Consider the following 22,317-nt stretch of genomic DNA (forward strand, 5'->3'; position numbering starts at 1 on the left):
AGACAATGATCAGTAACAATTAAGTAATAAATAAAATAATCATCACATGAAAAAAAACCACCACATTCCAACAGACACATGAAAAGCAGACGAAACCATTACAAGGCAACAACTTGACAGCAGCAGATAAAGGGACAGTTGCACACAGTGACCACTGCTCCTACAAAAGGCAAGCAAAGCAAGCAGACATCAAGCAGGTGTTGGGAGTGGGAGAGGGAGAAAAAAAAATGAAGCACCCCTATTGGAACAGCACAGTCTCAAAGAAAAAAAAAGCTTCAAAAAAAAAAAAAGAAAAAAGCAAAATATGGAGTCATTTAATCTCTGAGTGTGGAAAAGGATGGTGAAGTATATAAAAAAAATTAAAAGAATACACACACAGTTAAGCTGAGAGGCTTTGGTCTCCCCTCTGGAACAAACACATGAAAAGCTTGCCTTCAGGAGCAGATGAATTATGAGGACAAAAAATAAGAGCGCATGAAACAAACAAGAAAGGTTTCAGAAGTCTTGTGATGATCATCTAGGAGATGGTAGCAGCAGTTAACTTTAGCAACAATTCTGAAGTTACAGATTTGTCTCATGGTAGCCATCTTCGGTATCATTACAGACATATCGACCGAGTGCTTGACTTCTGCTGAACAATTGCCTGGAGCTAAAGGATTGAAGAGGAAGAGGATTAGTCTGGGGCCAGAGGGAGAGAGGGTTTTTTTTTTTTGGTGGGGTGGGAGGGGAAGTACAAGTGGTGTGCAAAGTTTTTTTTTTTTTTTTGTTTTTTTGTTTTTTTTTTTTAAGTAGAAACACTGAATCTGATGATTTCCATCAGTGCTGCCTTGCACACCAAACAATTTCAATCTTGATGATCTGCAAGGGTATTTGTATGCCTCGTTCTGCAGATTTGAAAAGGATTGCAGAATGAGGTGTGGCTAGTGGAATTTATAAATCTAGTCCTAGCTGGAAATGATGGCTGGATGCCAACCACGCCGTGAAGGTCCTGTTATCTAGGCTTCAAGTAAGGTCCTGAGGATGCTGACATTGAGATTGATGTATGCCACAGACACAAAGAAAAAAATATATAGATATAAAATATATATTTGCACTCCTAATGTTTGAGAGCCACAACAGTCGCATGCTTTTGCTGACAAAAATCTCTTAACCCATGTCAGAGTGACAAATGTTACAAAACGCTCAGTGCCAAGTAGCTTCACGGAAAATAATACACTCCCACCAACAGCAATTTCATCTGGCCACAAGCAAATCTCAGTTTCCAGGAGGTAGAGGTAGTGGTAAGTGGAGGAACGTACCCAGCAATAAGGATGGAGAGTCACCTTAAGGGGAGTGGGGAAAGCAAAATGAAGCAAACTAGAAGACTACTCATTGAGACTATGAAATCCAGAAGAAATTTGAACATATAACTAGGTTTAAACGATATAGTGCAGATTGACTCCCCCCCCCCAACTGAAGCCTGGCACCATTTGGTATCCCTAACTCAGAGGGAAAAAAAAATAATAAAAAATAAATAAATAAATGAGGGCCTCTTTCTTCTCCCTTTCTTCTGGCTCTTTTGCCATGCTGGTGCTTGTTTGTATTACGCCTTTTTTGAGCTAAATGAAATGGGAGAAGCAGAGTTTTGATTCAGTAGTAGCAATAAATGGGGTTAGCTTGGCATTGATCTGTGTAAAGGGGCCAAAGCTAGGACTGCCAGAAGCAAAACATGGTCAGTGAACTCCACAGTACCACAGAGTGACCCTGCAGCTGAATTCTTAGCCCTGATTACAACAGGAATAGACTGGCTTTCCTGAACAAAGAGCATTTCAGGCAGCAGATTAGCCAGAGAAAGTGTTCTTATAATAGCAGATTGAGGAAACAGACCAAAAAACCACAAAACACTTCAGAGTGTTTTAGAAAGCTTCTGAACACTGCAAAACAAATGCATTCCTTGCTCTACACTTCTTGAAAACCAGCATTAAGTCCAAAGTCTGAAGAAACCATTATTATTTTACATCTCAGTTAAATAGCTTCAACAAGTAAGTACACAGCAGGGGAAAACCAAAACCATTTTAAGGACAGCACACCAAAATAGTTTTTGCCGACTAAGAACATTTGCCCCACAGTCCTCTATAGAGAGAAGTCATGTTAACTATAAGGCAAAGCCCTTTTATAAGTCATATCTAAAATTAATCCAGAGAATTTATGCAGAGCAAGAATGTCACAATCATCAGGAAACATGGATCAAATATGCCAGCTCTCTGGGTGCTTATGCTATTGTGCAATGCAAAACAGCTAGAGCATACCAGTAAATCTGGCCTCATGACTATCAAGTTTAATCAGAGTGTATCAGTGATGGAGAACAGAGTGCCTCTTATTCACACTGCACTGTGATCCCACTTGATCCCAAGCCAAGCGAGGTCAGTTCAGGTCAGCGTTTGGGTAGCAAGTCCAGCCTGGAACTGGCCGTTCCAGACGTGAACAGAGCTCACACCTCACTCCCAAAGAGGCCATTCAAAATAACAAACACGCAAGGTACTGGACACTCGCAAACATCCATGTCACCAGCTATGACTGCTGTGCCCATTGCCCACGCTGGTACACTTGGTTGTTTATTCCCAGTTCCAGTAGGCAATGGGAAACTTGTCAGCTATAGCCCAGCCAAGCAACTGGAGGCTGTTGAGTAGCACGTGGCCTTCAGTTCTCGTCTTTTAATTCAGAACATTTGGCTGGTACCTGGCTGCGTGTCCAGTGCTAATCCTCACCAGAAACCGTGAGGCCAGACAGCAGCCCAGTGGTACAGCCCCATCCCGTGCAGGAGATCTTCTTGCTGGCTTTCAGAGGAGCAGTGGGGACTTGAGCATCTCCAGAGCAGAGAGGGAAGGGGAAAAAAAAAAAAAAAAAAAAAAACCACACACACCCACAGACTCACTCATCTCCTGCATTGACTTCTAACCAACTTGTTTCGAATTTTACAATAAATGCTCATTAACATGAACATTTACTTAAAAGAAGGCATTGCAGAATACCACGTTGTTTCAAATTCTTACATACAAGCTGCGAGATACATACAGTCCATTTTTCCTCAGGAAGTCCCAAAATGGATTTGTTCTGTTTGTTGTTTTATTAAGTAACAAAGGCACAGGAGGTGGAAGAAAAGGATTATTAGAAGTCTGTCTTTGTACTAATAGTCTGCAAAAAATTAAGACACAAATCTACAAGACTACATCCTATTTTTAAATGCCACTTGTTTGACTTGCCACTTACTATGGATTGTTTGCACTCTTCACCAGGGTTTTGCAGTGGCTACAGTGTGTCAGAGCATGGGACATGTGGTTGTCCCAACAGACCGGGAACTTGCTGACTGATTTATGGGAACTTACAAACCCACAAAACCAAAAGATATTTGTATTCACTTATACGCTGAGTGTTCATTTTGCCTCTCATTGAAAAACTTAAATTTAAACTAAGCATGATGTAAGTATGATATACTGTTGCTATGGAAATCGCCCCTAATAGCCAACACGAACAGCTTGAGGTCAGTAGAGCTACATCTGTAACAGCATCTTGAAATTAAGTTGTCACCTTAACAGGTATTGAGACATCTCAAATAAATCTGTTAATTATTAAAAAAAAGGCAATTATTGTAAATTTACTCCTTGCAGCACAACTGTCTAAGCTTTAAATATGTTATGATACACACTTGACCACTCTTTGTAAACGAAGATAGCCACAGGCTCCACCTCACCATCACTCCGCAAACAGCTGTGCAATCTAGGACTGTTCTTTTTTTTAAACCACTCCTCTCCCCTGCGCCGCCACCTCCGTAGCGGCTCGCAAAGCTGACTGTACGCCCATGCCTCTCGCGTTCCACTTCACAGACCAGAGCAAATGAAACTGTAGGAGCCGATGACAGCACGAGGAGGGAGGGAAAAAAAAAGTATCCATTGACCGAGGTTTACGGTAGCTGCTGAAGTATAGGCATGCATTACCTGCTGCTGACTCTGCAAGGGAGCAGAAAAACTTCAGAAAAGAAGGGTGGCAGCTGAGGGTAGAAACACCAAACTAAGATTTGCTAGGGCTTGTCTGTCAGAGGACAAAGTCGAACCTTTTAACCGTTTTCGGCACATTCCACATTCAGTATTTTCACTAGCTTTCTAGGATGTTTATGAAACAATTGCAAGGTAGGTAACTAAATTCACAGGGGTACAAAGAATTCCCTCCCACATTCCTCTTCCATGCTCTGCAGCCGACACAAATGAAGACATAGTTTACGTTTCTATAATCACAGTTTGTTAAAAGGAGAACAAGTTGTTAACTTAAAAGAGTCCATGAGCTTGCACCCTGCTTTAAATACCACAGTAGTGTAGATTTTACTGAATAAAGGCTGATCAAAACACTACTCGCAATGAATCCACATTCTGCTATAGTTTAGCATAAAACAATTTACCCTTAAACTAGTCATGTTAATCACACCAGTCAATTGGAAATTGTTCTTACGAGACCAATTTTAATGTAAGTGACACTCAGAACACTGTCAAGCCTCAATCATTTTACTATTAAATACCAAAGGGGTAATATCGCACATTTTATGACATTTTTATACCATACATCTTCTGCTGTTTGCTTTTAATCCTGCATTTCCTCCATTAAATACTTACAGTATTTATATAGCCTTGTAAAACTCCAGTATAAAAGAATAAGCAACAAGATCTTTTCCCCGTACATAACTTAACAACTTAATTATGTAATGTGAAAGGTTTACATACACCAGCTGGATCACATTAAGACTAAGTTTTCCTTTTTGAATTGCATGTTATCTGGAATACCGAAGTCACCAAGAATTGAGCTAGCACAAACACAAATTTATACTACAATATCCTAACTCTACATCGTTTCATAGCAAGCGTCAAGTCTGTGGACACTTAAGAATTTTAAAAAGCACCAAGTAAATTTAAATATTTTAAGCCAGGTTTGGGTTTTCCTTACTAACTGAACATCTCAGTCAACTTCATTCAGTTTTCCTCTCCTATGCATCACAGCAAACAAATGCTATTCCACGCACTGTAAGAAAATCAGAGAAGCAAGGAAGGGAAAGATCCAAGACACCACTGGTATAACCTCCCTACTGACAGTACTAGAAGTCAGGGGTATGCTAGCTTTAGACTGAATCAGATGCATTTAAAAAGTAGGATTTTTTTTTACAGTTGTAAAGAGTTCACCAATAAGACTGTCAAAAAGGATACTCAATACCCTATTTTTCCGTCTCTGCAATGTAAGCTTCCAAACCAAAGCAAGCTTGTCGCACACTTCAGTATCAGCACTTCAGACATTCTTGTTAAATCATGAGGCAAGAATTGTGGTTTAATAAATGAAGAGAACAAAACCAAGTATAAAAAAACCCATGTGCAATCATTTTATTTTTGTTGTATGTTTGACTGTAATTACTGTCTTAAGTACTTTAATTGTCTGGCATCCCAAGCGCCTTGCCTCTGGGGAGGGGAGGCAGGGCAGTTTACAGTTTGCTCTTAACGAATGAAGTACAAACAAGTTTACCTTGTCTCTAATCAGCATTCCCATCAAAACAGTATGGGAAGAAAAGCAAAGGGGTCCGTTTATCCCACAGATCCATCATTATTTTATTAATAGAAGTCACCTTTTAATTATTAATCTCCTGTCATTTCACTTATGCCTCTGAGGGAGACTTAGCAGGCTAATTTTTATAGCACCCACATGAGGAGCATCTAAGGTCATCACACAGATCACTAGTTGCTTGCCCATTTCTTACTCTTCTGTAGACATCTGCTCTTGGACACTGATCTGGGGGACAGGGTACTGGGAAAGCCTGCCCTTGGGTCTGGCCCCAGGTGACCTTTCCTGCCCATGCTGTAGGTGAGAAGGGGTGTGCACAAAGCAAAAATAAGCTCTGCTGTTTGGAAGCAAATCTGGAGGGTCATTTACAATTGCTCTGGAATGGCATACATCCAGCCCCTCTCAGCTGGAAATAATTTTTGCCTGGAGTGGAAATGGAGGAGGGAAAAAAGAATGAACGACAAAAATCCACGCAGGAGAGAATAAAATATACTCCTCTGCTTCATTAAGAAATGACTAGACCCAAGAAGTCATCAGTAAAATCAGTAGTTATAAGAAGATGGTAAAGTCAGAAGGATGGAGAAACAAAATGGCTATTTTCCATGATTAATAAGGAACAAGAACTTGGCCATTATGTTTTCTCCCCATTTAAATTGGTACAGAAACCTGCTACTTATAAAGAACATCACATCCACAACCCAGCAGACTATCCAGACAGCAAATCCACCATGGGCAAAGCAAGTTTTCTCATGCTGTTGTCAGCAGGTTTTGACCAGAAGGAACAGAGCTCTAGGGATGACGGCAGCTCTTCCCTTTGCAGTGCCCGTTCAGCCCCTGCCTTGCTGCTGAGGCTGCCAACAAGAGTGACAATTAGTGTCAGTCGTGATGGTCTCTTCTGTTGCGAGGATACTCGTCCACTGGGATCTGGACTAAGACCACTAACTCTTCCACCTAAGTCACAAAACTGCTTTCAGAACAGCTAACAACTTTCCATTTCTCTTGATAAGGACTTCTCCCCTCCCCCCCCCCCCACACACACACTCTTCTTTGGACTAAATTATTGGTACAACCAGATTAACACTTTCCTTGACTACATAGGCTATCACCTCCTCAGAGTGTACTAATTGATTAAAGGCCACCTCCAACATTTCCATCCCCTTGCTCTTGAAGAATAACTGCTTATTCTTATGAGACCATCCCACTGGCACACTGCTCACTCAAGAAGGCTTTATATTGTTACTCACTTCTTGAATACTTCTTTTTTGCAATGAAAAAAAAAACCCAAGCTTTTGTTTGAGCCACAACAAAAAGTGTATTTTAGTGAAATACTCATCTCAGAAACACATTACTACTGCTTTTACAACAGCAGTCCTACCACCAACAACATAATAGTTAAGCACATGAAGACCTCTCCTTGAATAAATTTTTAAACAGACTGCATGACCACATACTTTGATATATCTACATATATACATATACACACATATATGTAGAGATAAATGTAGATATACCAGTGTGTAATGTAGGAGCAGATGCTGTAAATGCTGATTTGAGGTCTTCTAAGCATTATGGTACATAGCAACTTGACAGAAAAGAAATCTGAAAATAAATGGTATAAGCTTAAACCATGCTTATAGACTATAATATAATAGCTGCTTAACTTCTAAAGAATTGACTGCTGAAAGCTAGCATCCAGCCATCTACCACCCAAACTAATGAGAAATTCTCAACTTCAGAGCTACAACCCTGCATTTGCTTCTTCAGGGAAAAAACTATGTTTTGATTAAACACACCACTGAAGCATTTAAAGCTGTCATCTACAACATGAACTGACTATACAATGAAAATGCAGGCATTAACATACAGAATAGCCTCGCATACACAAGCAATTCTGGATGCAGAAAGCAATTCACAGGAGTCAGTTAACACCACCAATATTTCACTAGGAAACTGAGACCCAGAAGAAAAAACAGAATACTCCAACAGGTCTGCCTGTCTCCTTTTCTCCCATCCCACTCTCTAAACCTTCCCTGTGTCCTCCCGTCACATCACAGTGGCTGCGAGGGCCTGTTCAGCCATCCAGCTGGAATAAAGCTTTCTCTGAAAGCAGGAACCTACTGGGCTCCTTTTCAGGAATTTTATGAAGTAGCTTAAAGATTAATGGAGTAGATCACCAGTTCATATAGTACTTTGATTAAAAACATGTTTTTCCAGCTTCCTTACTGAGATTTAATAAGATGTGAATGAGAAATTGATCTGGACACTTTAGTTTACAAGGAGTATTTCAAGTAGCTTGAGGAAACTAGTTTACTGTCCATTAAGAACATAAAACAAACACCATGCTTAAATGCCACCTCACCACAGTGCTGACAGTGGATTTCTTTTGGGATACACACCCCAAAACCAACACTTACTCTGAAAAACAAACAAACAAAAAAACCTCTAGGAAGCCACTGGTTTGAATATCACTTTTTTAATTTTAGGAAAGGAAAAACCTTTAAGTTCCAGTTTTCCTTAAGAGGCGAAAATTATAATGCATTTAGTTTGTCATATTCATTTTCTTTTAACTGCTTGAAATTTAAAGAAAAACAAGATTTCTCCCCTTCAAATTCACTTTTCTTCTGCATTTTCCTCTAGTATTTTTATTTTCAAAAAGAAATGCACAGGTGTTCTCTCTCATTTCACTGAGTCTATCTTTTCCTAGATCAAATTTTGCTTTGTTACCCATTACATTTGTACTTAGGAGAGAATATTATTTCAATATTAATTTCCTCCTCTAACTTGAGCTTCTATTCAAACAAAAGTACTGTTTCATATTCCTTGAATCCAAAACTAATCCATCAGAAGTGCTCTGTATACAGAAATGAATCAAGTTTCTAACTTATGCTGTAACAAGATGGTTGGTGAAGTTCTCACCCTGCTTTCTCTCTCCTTTTTATTGGTCCATTCAACTTCTTTCTGAATCTTTTCCTTCTTATAAAATATCTACACTATACCTTCAAATTCATGCTAGCAAAAAATCATTACTACTTTAAGTATTGCTTTTCCCAAGCTTTCTGCCTTCCAGATAGGTCAATGAGCTTTCATTTGTTCTCTCCTCCATCCCCAAAATATAATCCATTCAAATAAAGGAGACAGCGATTTCAAATCACTGACATTACTCCAAGAATAAGAACTTTCTAGGTTGTGGGTTTGTTTTGGTTTTATGAGGAGTTGGGAAGAAAAATGACAGAATTTTAGTTTTCTCCTGATACAGTTTATTTTTTGGAGGTTATCTTGGAGGAAGACCTGAGAGGAATCAAGGAGGCAAGGGTGGTGGGCTGCCTGGCCTTTGGTGGCTTCACACAATGTCCCTAAGGCAGGGCTCCAGGGACACTGCTCCAGCAGGGATGTTTGATGATCAGAGGGCTGGAGCACCTGCCCTATGAGGAACAGCTCTGAGAGCTGGGCCTCTTCAGCCTGGGGAAGAGAAGACTGAGGGGGGATCTTATCAATGTGTAGAAGTACCTGAAGAGAGGGTGTCAAGGGGACGGGGACAAACTCTTTTCAGTTGTCTCATGTGACAGGACAAGAGGCAATGGGCAGGAATTGAAGCACAGGAAGTTCCGCCTGAACATGAGGGGGAATTTCTCCCCTGTGAGAGTGACAGAGCACTGGACCAGGTTGCCCAGAGAGGTTGTGGAGTCTCCTTCTCTGGAGATCTTCAAGGCCTGCCTGGATGCAACCCTGTCTAACATGCTCTAGGTGACCCTGCTGAGCAGGGAGGTTGGACTAGATGATCTCCAGAGGTCCCTTCCAACCTTACTGATTCTATGATGTCTGCTCATGCCCAAACTGAACCACCGCTCCCAGCACGCTGCTGGCATCACACAGCTACAAACATCTGGGCCACCAGATCATGCAGGAATAACTAGATATAATAGTAATGGCACATTGGAAAATGCTGAAAAAGAAACATTATTATGGAGACTGTTGTATCAGCAGAGCTACTATATTCTATAATAACCATTTCTGCATCTGAAATCTTTATACAAAAATGCTAGCAAAGTGAGCTCTTCACTGATCAGATCACAACCCTATTGCCAAAAAGTGTTCAGTGCAATCAGTCCAGCACCTTACAGAAACAGAAATGCCTTAATTAGAACATCCATCAATTAACAGACATGGAAGGATTTTTTTTGTTTCACTTTCTTTTAAGCAAAAAATGGACATATGTAAATCTGGAAAATTATTTAATCTGCTATTCTGTCTTTTCCTGGAAAGATTATAGATTTGACCTGATGGTTTAGTGTCTCTCACCAATCAAAATAATATGCATAAGCTTCTGTTCACCATACATTTTAACAGTCACTGCAACAATTACTATTATAGCTTTATTCTGTACTGCAAGTCTAACCTACTTTTATATTCATGATCCAGAACATACCAATTAATAGTTAGGAAGTGAATACTCAGTACTGAAGAAAGCTGAAATTTCCTTTTAACATAGGCATGTCTTTTCTTAATAGATTAAACATTTCTCAAAGTTTACAAAGGTAGTTATCACACTGTGAGGATACTTTTTGATATTTGCACAATAATAGATGACTGTATTGCTACTTCTATACATCAACAGAATGTATTTCTATTAATAGTATATTTAGCAATATTTGAGCCACTATGCTTTAACTTGTTATCCATTTTAACAATTTATTTTATTTACTAGCTACAGTGAACCTGGCTTCTACCTGTTCTTTGGCATTCATTGCTTTGATATGCTTAACTACCTAAAAATGAAGAGAACAGATGTCTAAAACTATTTTCAGTAGAAGCATTAACACCCAGGACCTCCTTAAGAGATACTAAAGCAAAAAGACTAATAATGTTTAACTTAAGAAGCCAGTTGACAAATGCACATATATTTCATAAATAACGCATTAAACATCAGAAAGAAAAGCGGGGGGGGGGAACTTGCAAATACTTCTAAAGAGATTAAAAAAAAAACAGACCCCTTCAGAAAAGTGTTAACTGCCCACAGAAACAGGCACAACCACACAGTTCTGAAGGGACAGCATTTTAAAGCGCTTTTTTTTTTTTTTTAATAAAAAGAAAAAAATCTTAGCTATGTTACACATAACACTCTGAACTGGCAACAGCCTTGAAAAGACAGTTTTGTGGTAGATTTAAGTCTGACACCAAAACCATATTAGTTCCATTCTGCCTATTTGATTTTCTAGAAAACAATACTTGAGCAAAAGAGCTAGAGCCAAAGGTTGAGATATTCACATGGTAATTCCTGTGTTTGTGCTGGAAAGAAACCATATTCCTACCAACAGCAATCTTCTTTCCACTGAACTTAATTCTCACAGAGCTTCATGGACAACACAACTTTACATTACCCCGTGAGCCTCTGAGAACAGTTACTTTCCCACTCCTGGAAGTCCTTATGGTGAGGTTTGCCAGTCACTGCTTAGTGTCTCTTCACAAGTCAAAGTCAACCAACAAAATCCCACCACCATAGAGCCCCTTACAAGCTGAGTGCACTTTCGTTTAAACTCTGCAGTTCTGATGTGCTTAAGTTCACAATACAGATGATTCAAAGCACCATTAAAGCACATGAAAAGCTGTGTAGAAAATATTTATCCAACTCATCTGACTTTACCACACTGCAGGATTGCATTGCAGATAGAGAGAGAGAGAGAGAGAGAGAGAGAGAGAGAGAGTGAGAGAGAGATGATTAGCAAGATACATACTTCAGTGTTACCAAGTTAAAAACCAATAGAAAAAGAAAGTAAAATAAACAAACAGCCTAAATACTTCTTTCTCAATTGGTTATTCACCAAAATCCACATGCTTAGAGCATCTTACTCTTTCCCCAGAAAGCATTTTAAAAGAGTTTAATAGAAATGCAAACATGGTTCTGTTCAGATCTAAGGAGAGCTTTCAGAAACCAGTGCTAAAGGTGACCGGAAAAAGACAACAAATTTGCAAACTCAAGCTGGAAACTAGTATTAATAAACTTGATAAAAGCCTGCAAAAAGCTTTATCTCCCAATTACTGCAAATGTAGTCCATAATAATTTTCCAGCTAACTACATATGATAACTGTAGCAGGTATTCCTGTCAATTCTGAGATTAAGACAAGAAGAACGGCACACATATCCTTTATGTAAGCATTAAATTAGTCACAAAATCATTAGAAACACAGGCCACCCTCAACAGCATAATGAATTCAAGTAAGCTCTCTCTTTACATGACATGCAAGCATCACTCATACTATAGCCTGTAGGTTTGACTGTTATGACACCTATGCTTCCATTCACACTTTCCAACTCATCAGCATATCTATCACAATTAGGCCCTTCTAATTGGGCATCAAAACTATATGGGTTAATTACAGCACTTAAGACTACTCACACATTTCTAAGTGCTGCAATTTGAATACATGGCAAAGGAATACGTGGGGCACATCACAAGTAACAACTGACTGTAGGATGATGAGGCAAAGGAAGGAAGAAAAGAAAGGAAGCAAGCAAGCTATTTAGTCCATTTAGTCTTCCTGTCTCCTAACCTACCTTATATTTCGCACATAAAGAACAGTCTCAACTTGCCTGTAAATGGGACCGAAGCAAGAAGGAGACCGTGGACCTTGCTTTCTTTTTTGTGCCAGACCTGCCATGTGGCTCCCTCCTGACTTGGCCAGGCATCCCAGGCCTCATCATTCTGACACCAGAGGAAGAGCACAGCTTCCAGAGCTTCTTTTCCAGATAAGCACCAACCCCGAGGATGCTTGGTAATTAATCCTCCAGCTACTTCCCATTGCATGGAAAAGTTTTGATGCTTTTGGTCGTTACCCTGAGTCCATCCTTAGACATCTTACCCAGGACATCAGAGCTCCCATCGACAGGTTAGGTTTGGTGGGCTGCACAACAGTAACACAGAACCAAGGACTACTACTTTGGACTTTGAATTATTAAAGTTGAAACAACAGATGTAGTTCACGGGCCTTACTTCAGGCCAATTTCTCTCTGCAGTTTTTGAAATCTACAGAGATAAATTAACAGTAGCAAAAGAAGCAACTATATGTTTGCAATTTGTGTATATTTGTGGTTAGTAACAGCTGAAAATTCAGCCATGGGTGTTGAGAAGTGACTCTTGAAATTTCTCCAGCAATCCTTAAACATATATGAATGGACACACACAAATAAAAGCAAAGAGCTTAAAATACAATGGTTTTAGAGAAATTCATTCACTTACATATTATATTTCTGACAAAAACCATGCAAAAGTAATAACAGTGTCCAAAAGTGCTATTTACAAAGAAGCCTGAGAGCTGAAGCTCCTTCATTTGAATTACCAAGTAGTCTCAACTCATACAGCCTCCTCATCTTCCCACTACCCATTTAAAGAAACCAAGCTACAGTAAACAGTGGCATAGCCAGACCTGGTTCTTCCAAATGGAGCACTGTGGTAGACTTAAACCCCAGATCAGAAGTCACCTCAGCATCTCCAGACGATCTTTAGGATAAGAAAATGGAAGCAAAGCCAAAATTCATCCTTGCCTCTCATCTCCCATAAACAGACTTCTACTTTCCTTCTTTCATAAAGGCAGCGTGCTGCAGGCTGCATTATCTGAAGGGACCTACTACAGCAACTATTTACTCCTAGCTGCTGCTCGTGGTTGGAAAAGTAACACTTACACTTTCTCTTCTCTGGCCACCTTGAGGAGTCTCCACCAAAGGACTTAGTCTATGCCTCCCCACAGCTCACATTAGTTTTTTTCTTTCTGGACTCTTTCAGTTCCCCAGTTAAAAAAAAAAATTACAGGTAAAGCATCAGTTTTACAGTGCTAGTGCCACTGTTAGGAGACCAGTGATTATCCCTTTCAAAAAGCAAAACCATGATGCGCTATCCATACTACAGTGCCTACATTAAGTTCCAGAAACGCTGCAAACTGTGGCGTGGTGTGCCATGCAGACTAGTATAAGAAGTCAGAAAACCCACAGAGGGGCTAGCTCGAGTATCTATGCTCTGTACTGAATTATACTGAGAAAATATGCCCTAATCATACAATGCACGAGCATTTTCATTTATTGTTGAACAGGCAAAAAAAGCCACCTAAAACAAGAAAAAAAACACTCAATTTTGGTTTTAAAGTGATCTGTCCTAGCTACAGAAATGCATAGATATACACAATCAGTAAGTGAATCAACTAATAATTTACTGGAAATGTATATGCTGCATCTATGCACTCTGATTTTGACCATTTCCAAAACTCAAAATGGCATTAAGAACACAAAGGCACTTGCTTGCATCATTAGGGATTAAGTCCTTAGTGAGTCTGAAGGTTTTCAGATAAAAACTGCCTGAGTGCAAAAGCATGTGAATTTATAAAAGCCTTTAAGAGTCATTTTCCTGTATAGATAATCCCCCCAAAACAACCAGAACAGAATTCTATCTTATGTTATACAATGTTACTTTTAGACCAAGGTATTATAAGAAGTTCCAATCTCTTCCCTACTACCCGCTAAAAGCCTGAGAGGGACTTATAAAGCATCCCCTGAAAACATGATTATATATTTTTATTATCACAATACTAATAAATCTTTTCTACATCTGATAAAACAGTTATTAACACTTGTCCCTTGAATCCAAAAATACGATAAAAATTATCTTGCACATGCATATTTGGCTACTTGCCCTTAATGATTTCTTTCCAAAAAGAAGAGTATGTTTGTTGCTTCAGAAACAGAACACCAAAATTATAATAATAATAAAAAAGGACACTAGGAAAGAGATGAGCAGAAGGTCTTCCAAAGTGACTGCAAATCTACAACACAGCTAATTAGGTTCCAGCTTCTAACACAATAGTGGGTGTACCATGGTCTGTTATCAAGTTTATAGCCAACGGCACAAGACAATACAACCCCACATTCAATTTAATTACAGCCCATGGCTTTTGCAGCAGTGGTGTGTTTCAAAGGGTTTAAGCACTCATTTATTTCTACACCATACATGAAATAAGGCAGCTCACTGTCATACAGACTCACCAATTAGACTGAACAGTTTCTGATCTCTTGCTCTCTAGAAAGAAATGGGAAATGGGAAATCTTTTGCAGGATAATCACATGAGTTTTGTTAAAAAAAAATGCTGCCTTTAAGTTTGTGCACTTCATCTTTGATGTCTACAAGAGTATCATCTCAGTTGTTTCAGATTCTATAGAATTGAAAAAAGTGTCAAAACATAGCAGCACCTTAATGATGCTTGTTTTCCTCCTAATTGTCATCAAATAGGTCATCTTCACTTGATTTATACAAAATGGATCATCTCTTTAAGTCACTGAAGGCTGGACTAGGCAAGCCTAAATAAGTGTTACGACTAGCTCATATGGTGCAACTATCTGAAAGGAGTATAATTGCTGAAAAGTAAGAATATTTGAAAAATTAAAGTGCTAATGGAAGAAACCACAACCTGACACAGTTCCTTAATTTAATTTCTCCTACATAATATGCTGATACAACTAAGAGGCTCTACAAAGACAGTCTAGTAAACATATTGAAGTTTAAATTCCAATACTGAAATTTGTATGCATGTACCAAAACAAGATGTCGCAGACCTCTAATAAATACACTCCTGAAGGACCTTAAAACAATGCCCACAGCACTAAATAGTTAATCCAGATAGACCAGATAGACTGAGGAAAAGAGGATCATCTTCATTTATCTTGGTGCATGTATAACCCCCACAACCTAACAAGATGACCAAGCCTAATCACCATTCTAATTTTCTTACATTAGTCTTGGGAAACAACCACATCCATCCGCAGCTTCACACTAGCTAGAGAACTCGATTTGGGATATCCTACCACCGTGCAGAGAAAAAAAAAAAAAAAAAACACTGACCGATAATTTTTAGAATTCAGAATTACACATTACATTATTGTTACTGCTTCAGAAGAAGTAAGTTAACCAGCATCCCTGTATTTTGCTATGGAGATGAATAAGAACACTGTATTTGGGGACAGTATTCAACATTCTTGCCCCCTGCCCCATCAGAATTTACAAACACATTGATGGCAATCCATTGATAGGTCTCTTATATGGTTAATCACTTTCTTTATCTGTGGATCTGCTAGAAGAAAATCCTTCCCATAAAAAGAAGGGGAAAAAAAACACAATAGTAGCCTCCTCAGAGGTATGGTAGGTATGGTTTTATAATTCTTTTTATCCTCATACCTCAAGATTTTCCTGGATTTTATTCAAAGCTGTGAAGATCTATTTATCAAAGAAAGTGGCACTAACCAGGCAGTAGCATATGCAGTACCAGTCTCTAAAATGGGATAAACAGTAGTCCCACAGAAGTAACACGGTATTTAGTAGTCACCAGTCTTAATTGCTACTGTATTTTAAGCCTTTAAGATGGGGATATTGTACTGTCTATTACCTGGATAGAAATAAAGCCTCCCTACCATTCTAACACTGCCATCCTAAGTATCTCTCCTTGAAGCTTTCTGATCTGTTTTGCTAGTCTATATTACTGGGAAGCACCTATACATGATTTTGGCAAAATTATTACAAACTTTTGTACAGAACAGAAGCCTTTTCTGTAGCTTTTTTGTGGAAACGTAAGCGCACACCAGCCAAAAATAAAGTAGGAGGATTCTTATCCCCCTCCAGAGAACAAGAAGAGACTAGCCTGCTTCACTAATTACTTCAACCTGCTGTTGTTGTGCCTGCTGTCTACTTATATTCATCATATATTATTGTTTTCCCTTCTTTTCCAAAACCTGCAGTCAGATTTCTGGTTCTGGTCAAAGCCAACTCTTCAAAGAAAGCCTAAAGCAATGAAAAGACACATGCCAGATCAAAAGAAAACAAGGTGGCCAGCCCTGGGTTAAAAGCAGAAGGAAAAATGCTTAAGGATTCCCTAGAACACCCATGACAGATGGGGCTGTGGGCCACACTTAAGCAACTAAGTGGTTCGTAGATTAATACTTGATAAAATTCTTCACTAGTATCCCAGAGAAACCCTACTGAGTTAGAGAAGCAGCATACAAAAAGCATTTTCTTAAGTGACATATAAGTCACTTATATAAGTGCCCCAACAAATGGCAGAAACCAATCTACTTACTTAGACCTATTTTTGGATATTACTACTGTAGTAAGTTCAGCATGTACCAAGTCTACAAACCGCATCAGCTACTAACCACCACATTGTAGCATCAAAAGCTTAAGCTTTAGCTATTGTTCATCCTTCAGGAGCACGAGAGAGGAACAACAGCCAAATTACATCCTGCTGTCATCAACTTGAACTGAAGTACTGCTGTCAGTGGCAGGAAAATTGCTACACCTCAGAGCAAATAAAGACTGAAAAGAAAGTTGTGCCATGATGGTATAGTATCGTTTGTTTGAAATACACTGCGTAATTCTGCTCTCAAGGCTACAACCTAAAGCAATGGTTGGATCGAGATGAACACTTAATGTACCCTTCCCTAGCTCTGGAGGAGGCTCCTACAAAGCAAGTGTTAAAAGATATCTTAGGGCTAAAAAAAAAGATGGGAGCAACCATGATAGAGAATCATAAAATTAACAGTCTTGCTCAGATTCTTACACTTAAAGTTTGCAACCAGAGCAAGCTGAATACATTCAGTTTGGTCCTTTTGTTTAACTTTTTCCATACCTTGCTTAACATTATTAATGCTATTAAAAAGTATATAAACACATAGTGTAAACATGCCAAGTACTTACTCACTAGGATATTATACAACTTCCATAAGGGGAGCAGAAGCTGTCTCCTTGAAGAATAATTACAAGGATGCCAATAAAACATAAGCCTACGACCTTCACATTTTCAAGAAATCAGTAGTATTTGTCAACAGCAGACTTCAACATCACATTGCTTGATGAGATGTATTCAGTAAGAAGGCCTGGAAAGTCTTTGTTTATAATTAAGCAATAACGATTGAGGGCCAGGGCATTTCCTGGGGATTAATGACCAGCTGGGAGAGTTGATGGCTTGAGGCAATGCCTTGGGCCATTAACCCCAGCCGGTCATTAATTTCCCCAGGAAATGCCCTGGCCCTTGAGTAGCATAACTACCATAAAAAGGTAGCTAGGGAGAAAAAGTTTAACATTAACATTCTCCAAAGGAAATCTCTTCTACGGCCAATGCTTTTTTTTTCATTTTGTCACATCCCACAAGAAGTGCGTAAGTTAAAACTGACACAAGAAGAACGAGCAATTAAAAAAAAACCTCCCTCCTCCTAAAGATTTGAATTAATGAGTTTTGTAGCAAAAGCAAGATTTAGCTACAGAAGTGGCTAGGCAGTTGTTTAGCTGATTAAATGGTGAATGGAGATGAACGTTTCCATATAATTACTGAAAAACCCACACTGCTGATCGCTTATTTTCTTTCTTGATACAGTTAAGGGGACACAGACATGGGCTGTTTTCTTATCATTTGTGAGCTATTTCTCTCTTTCTCCCAACAGCCAGCCACTAACGAAAGCTACAGTGCCAAATGCTTCAGATAGGAAGTTCAGCTATACAACAGCCGTATTTCTCCTCGGTTAAGCTTTATGCAACCGTGAAGTGATAAAAAGATTTCTGGGCCAGGCTTGAGATCAAGCTGTACAACCTGATGACTTGAGGTACCAAGATACCTGATTTTACAGCTTAAAGGCTCGCATACACCATTCTACTTAGTTCGATCAAAACTGTTCTGCCTAGTTCCCTCGGCCCTATTCTAAAAGCTGAACTACTCCTAAAGTTTCAAAATTACTTTCAAGGTCATTAAGAGCAGGCAAGACGAATTCAGCATTAAATACAGCAAAGAGCATTAGCTTATACCTGAAATAATGAGCTAGAACAAAAACATTATCTGCACATAATCAAGCCTCTAAGCCATTGAGAGACACCAGATATACACAGCAGGAGATCAAACTACAGTACTCAACTGAAGTGGTAAAAACAAAAAAAAAATAAAACAGCAACAACAACAAAAACACTAGAAAAGAGAGGTCACAGGTATTTTAGAGACCAGAGATGCTTATGCAGGCATTCACACAAAGCTTCCCCCCTTCCCCCTCCCCAATTAGCCTTCAGGCTGGTTGATTAGCTGGCAAACTCTTTGAAAGGGTCAGTTTGTCCAGAACTGGTATTTCCACTTCAGAAACAGCTCAGGCATGTCATATACCTGCATTCACCGAACAGTGCTCTTTTAGGCCTACGATTGAAATTGCTGTTATTATTCGACACAAGAATGTCAGAGGGGTTTTGTAATCACGGAGGGCAGCTAGCATTAAAGTTATTGCCTGAAACATGGTATTTTATGGGGCACAACGTAACTGCGTAGGTTTTATAGATTTAGTTGGAATGACTTCCAAACTTTAAGCCAACTGCAAAAGTGTAGCAAGTCTTTAATTGAAACGCAGAACAGTAAATTAGCTGGAGGGATCAAAAACCTCCAAAGGAAACTACTTTTGAAGGGGACGGGGAGTGCGTATCGAGTGCGTGCGGGCACACAGCAGAAGGGAGCCGTAACGCATGTATTGAGACACATCTCGGCAGCGTGCGCTCTTGACAAGACTGCTTTACCTAAATAAAAAACACATCCAACGAACTCGGTCTCATTGCACTGTTAAATTGCACCTAACCCGTTTAATTGTGCTGTTACTGTATATTTTGCCACTATGGCAACTAATGCAACGAAAGCCAATTTGCCTTATTAAAAAAAAAAAAAAATCACTGCCAGGAAACAGAGCTATTTTAAATAAACAAATACAAGATGAATGCAATTGCCATATTAACCCTCTTGTTAACTTCTGAAGTCTAAAATTACACCCTCATTACTAGTATGTAATTGAGTATTCTCCTGGCTGTTTCCTGCATTTGAGGTTATTCAAATAGTTCATTAGCACATCAAGAACACCATACACATTAGTGATATCTGACACCCTTATCTACCATTTTGGACCAACTTTTGTAACTCCCACCAAAAAAAAAAAAAAAATAAAGAAAAGAAAAAGAAAAAGAAAAGGGGGGGTGCTAGGGGGCTCTTGTAGAGCAAAACCGTCCACGCTACCACTGCGGGGGGAGCACCGTGGCACCTGGGCACCTCTTGTGCCCGCCGGGACAGCTCCCCTGGGGTGCAGCGAGCCACCAAGTTTACAAACTCGCGTTGGGCTCGCCTGGAGCCTGCACAGCGAGGCTCACCCCAGGAGCCACCTCCTTTCCAAAGGGGGCTGCTCCGGAGCTTGGGCAGTGGCACCTGGGTTTGGGGGGCGAAGGGGAAGAAAAGAGGGGTGCAGCAGGGAGTGCGCAAGCTATGTGGGACAAGGAGGGGGCTGTCAGCCTTTTTTTTCCCCCTCTTTTCTTTCTTTCTTTCTTTTTCTGGTTACCTGTGTGGGGGAAACAATAGCAGGTGAAACTACTGTGGGTGAGGTGGTGCTTCTGTGCCCATTGGCTTCGGGGAGGAGGTGAGGCAGGGGGTCGTGTTTCACTGAGACCACCACCACGGCAGGCGCGGCAGCGTCCAGGGGCTCGGTGGGGCGGCGGCAGAGTCTTTTGGGGGAGGCGGAGGGCCCGCACGCGTCGCCGCCGGCCGCGGCCCCCGCCGGGAACACCGCCTCGTAGAGGGCCCGCTTGGCCGGGGCCACCGCAGCCGCTTCTGCCTTCACCGGCGCGGCGTCGCCGTCTTTGGGCAGCACGTAGGGGTCGGGGGCAGGCGGCCGGGGCCGCGGCCCACCGTTGAGGGTGGCGGGAGTGTAGCAGCCCCCGCCAGCAGGGTGGTGGAGGAGGTGGTGGTGGGGAGGGGGATGGTGGTGGTGGTGCAGTGGCTGCGGCCCCCCCAGCTTGGTGCCGATGCCGGCAATGCTGTTGAGGGTGGCGATGGAGACGGCACCAATGCAGTGGTTGGTGTAGGTCTTTGAGAGCTTAGCCGCCTTGGAGAGCATCTGCATGCGGGTGCCCAGGAGGTTCTTGCCGATGGCCTTGTTCTCGTACCAGGTGACATCGCCCTCGCTGCAGTGGTCCCGTGGGCGCTGGAAGAAGGCCTTGCAGAGGGGGTTGCGCTTGGAGAGGTACTTGACAAAGCTGGCGTAGGGGCAGAACTCGGTGCCTGTCTCGTACATGCGGGGCAGGTTCTCCTCGTCATTGCTCTCCGCCCGCTTCTTGCTCCAGGAGGAAGAGCGCGACTTGTGGTAGGGCCCCAGGGCCTTGAAGTAGACGAACTTGCGGCCGTCCTCGTCCATAGCCAGCCCAAAGGAGTCCTCCTCCAGCTCCCGCTGGTTCTCCCGGCCCCGGGTGCAGAAGTACATGCAGGTCTCGAACCAGACCTTGTTGAGGAGCCCAAAGGGGCTCTGCGTGCTGAAGACGCTGCAGGTGTAGAGCTTGCGGAGGTCGGCACGGGTGATGGCCTGCTTCTGCACCACGGGCCCGGCGCCCTGCTCCTCCAGCTTGCGGATGACAGCGGCCAGGGTGAGGTTGGCGGCGCGGAGCTCGGGGTCCTTGGTGAGGTCGAGGGTGCGGCAGTAGGGCGGCTCGTTGAGGTAGCGGTTGAGGGAGCTGCGGATGCTGATGAGGGAGGACTTGGAGTAGAGCTGCCCGCTCTTGGAGCGCGCCTCGGCGTAGAAGGAGCGCAGCACCCGGCACAGCGCCCCCTTGTCCATGGTCTCGAAGTCGGGGCTCTGCGCCTTCTCGCTGAGGTACTCGCGGAAGATGCGCACGGCGTAGCGGGTGGCCAGCCGCGTGTTCTCGCTCAGCCGCGCCCGCTCCGGCCGCTGCAGCAGCAGGGCCGCCTCCAGCTCCGCGTCCTCCGCCGCCCCGCCGCCGCCGCCGCCCCCCGGGGCCGCCGCCGCCGCCGCCGGGGCCGCCCCGACGCCGCCGCCGCCGCCGCCCGGCATATGGACCGGCTCCGGCGGCAGCGGCTCCTCCTCGCCGTCCCACTCCAGACCCATCTCCTCTTCCTCCTCCTCCTCCTCCTCGTCCAGCAGCAGCCCCCCATCGGCTCCGTCCTCCTCCTCCTCGTCCCCCGTTATCTGCACCTCCTGGATCTCATCCTCCTCCTCGCCGTCCTCCTCCTCGCCGGCGCTGCAGTAGTGGTGCGGGCGGTGGGTGCCGCCGCGGCCCGGCGGCCGGTCTCCGGCATTGTTCTCGCCGCCGGTGCCGGTGCCGCCGGTGCCGGTGCTCCACTCGCCGCCGCCGCTGCCAGGCATTCTCGCCATATTGCCGTCTCCCTGCCAGTCCTCGGGCAGGGCGCATGCGCTATATTGGACCGCAGCGCTGGAGCGCTTTTGTGTTTAATGACCTTCAGCTACCGGGAGGCAAAGCCGGGCTCTTAAAGGGGCCGCGCTCCCAGCGGCGGCGAAGGGACGGCGCGGGCTGGGCGCGGGGACGGGGTGGCGCGGCGCGGCGCGGCGCGGGCTGGTGGACGAGAGCGCTGCGGCGACGGCCCGCCCGGGCCCCCCACGCAGGGAGACGGAGCTACTTACCGGCGCCCGCCCGCCGCTCACCTCGGGCCCGTCCCGTCGAGGCGGGGGGGGGACGGGGGACGGGCACGGCGGGGAGCCGCCCGGCTGGGGCGAACGCCCCGGCCCGGCGGCTCCCCTCACGCCCGTTCCGCGGAGCTGGCGCCTCGCCCCGACGGCTCCTCCTCCCCGGCCCGTCCCTCGCCGCCTGGATGCGCCGGCAAGCCCGCGGGTCCTCTGCCCGGTGGCGGCGAGGTGCAGGCGGCCAGCGAGGGCCCGCCGAGGTGGTAAAACCCCCA

General features: G+C 42.9%; 1 protein-coding gene across 3 annotated transcripts in view; it reads right to left on the minus strand.

Moving 5' to 3' along the window:
- Nucleotides 1–22,317, minus strand: part of KCTD1 (potassium channel tetramerization domain containing 1) — a 105,194-nt gene that overhangs the window by 50,586 nt on the left and 32,291 nt on the right. Inside the window, exon 1 of one of the 3 annotated variants that reach the window (XM_062568148.1) lies at nucleotides 22,043–22,151. The exons of 1 other annotated variant lie outside the window; for it this stretch is intronic. Coding sequence is in view for 1 of the 2 variants with exons in the window: in XM_062568144.1 (XP_062424128.1) it covers nucleotides 19,952–21,775 (1,824 nt within the window). In the remaining variant the exon portion in view is untranslated. Of the gene's footprint in view, nucleotides 1–19,951; nucleotides 21,777–22,042; nucleotides 22,152–22,317 lie in introns of those variants that run through there. One more of the 3 variants, XM_062568144.1, reaches the window with a different exon arrangement.

Source organism: Rhea pennata, chromosome 2, assembly GCF_028389875.1.
Source record: "Rhea pennata isolate bPtePen1 chromosome 2, bPtePen1.pri, whole genome shotgun sequence".
In the NCBI taxonomy this organism is placed as follows: Eukaryota; Metazoa; Chordata; class Aves; order Rheiformes; family Rheidae; genus Rhea; species Rhea pennata.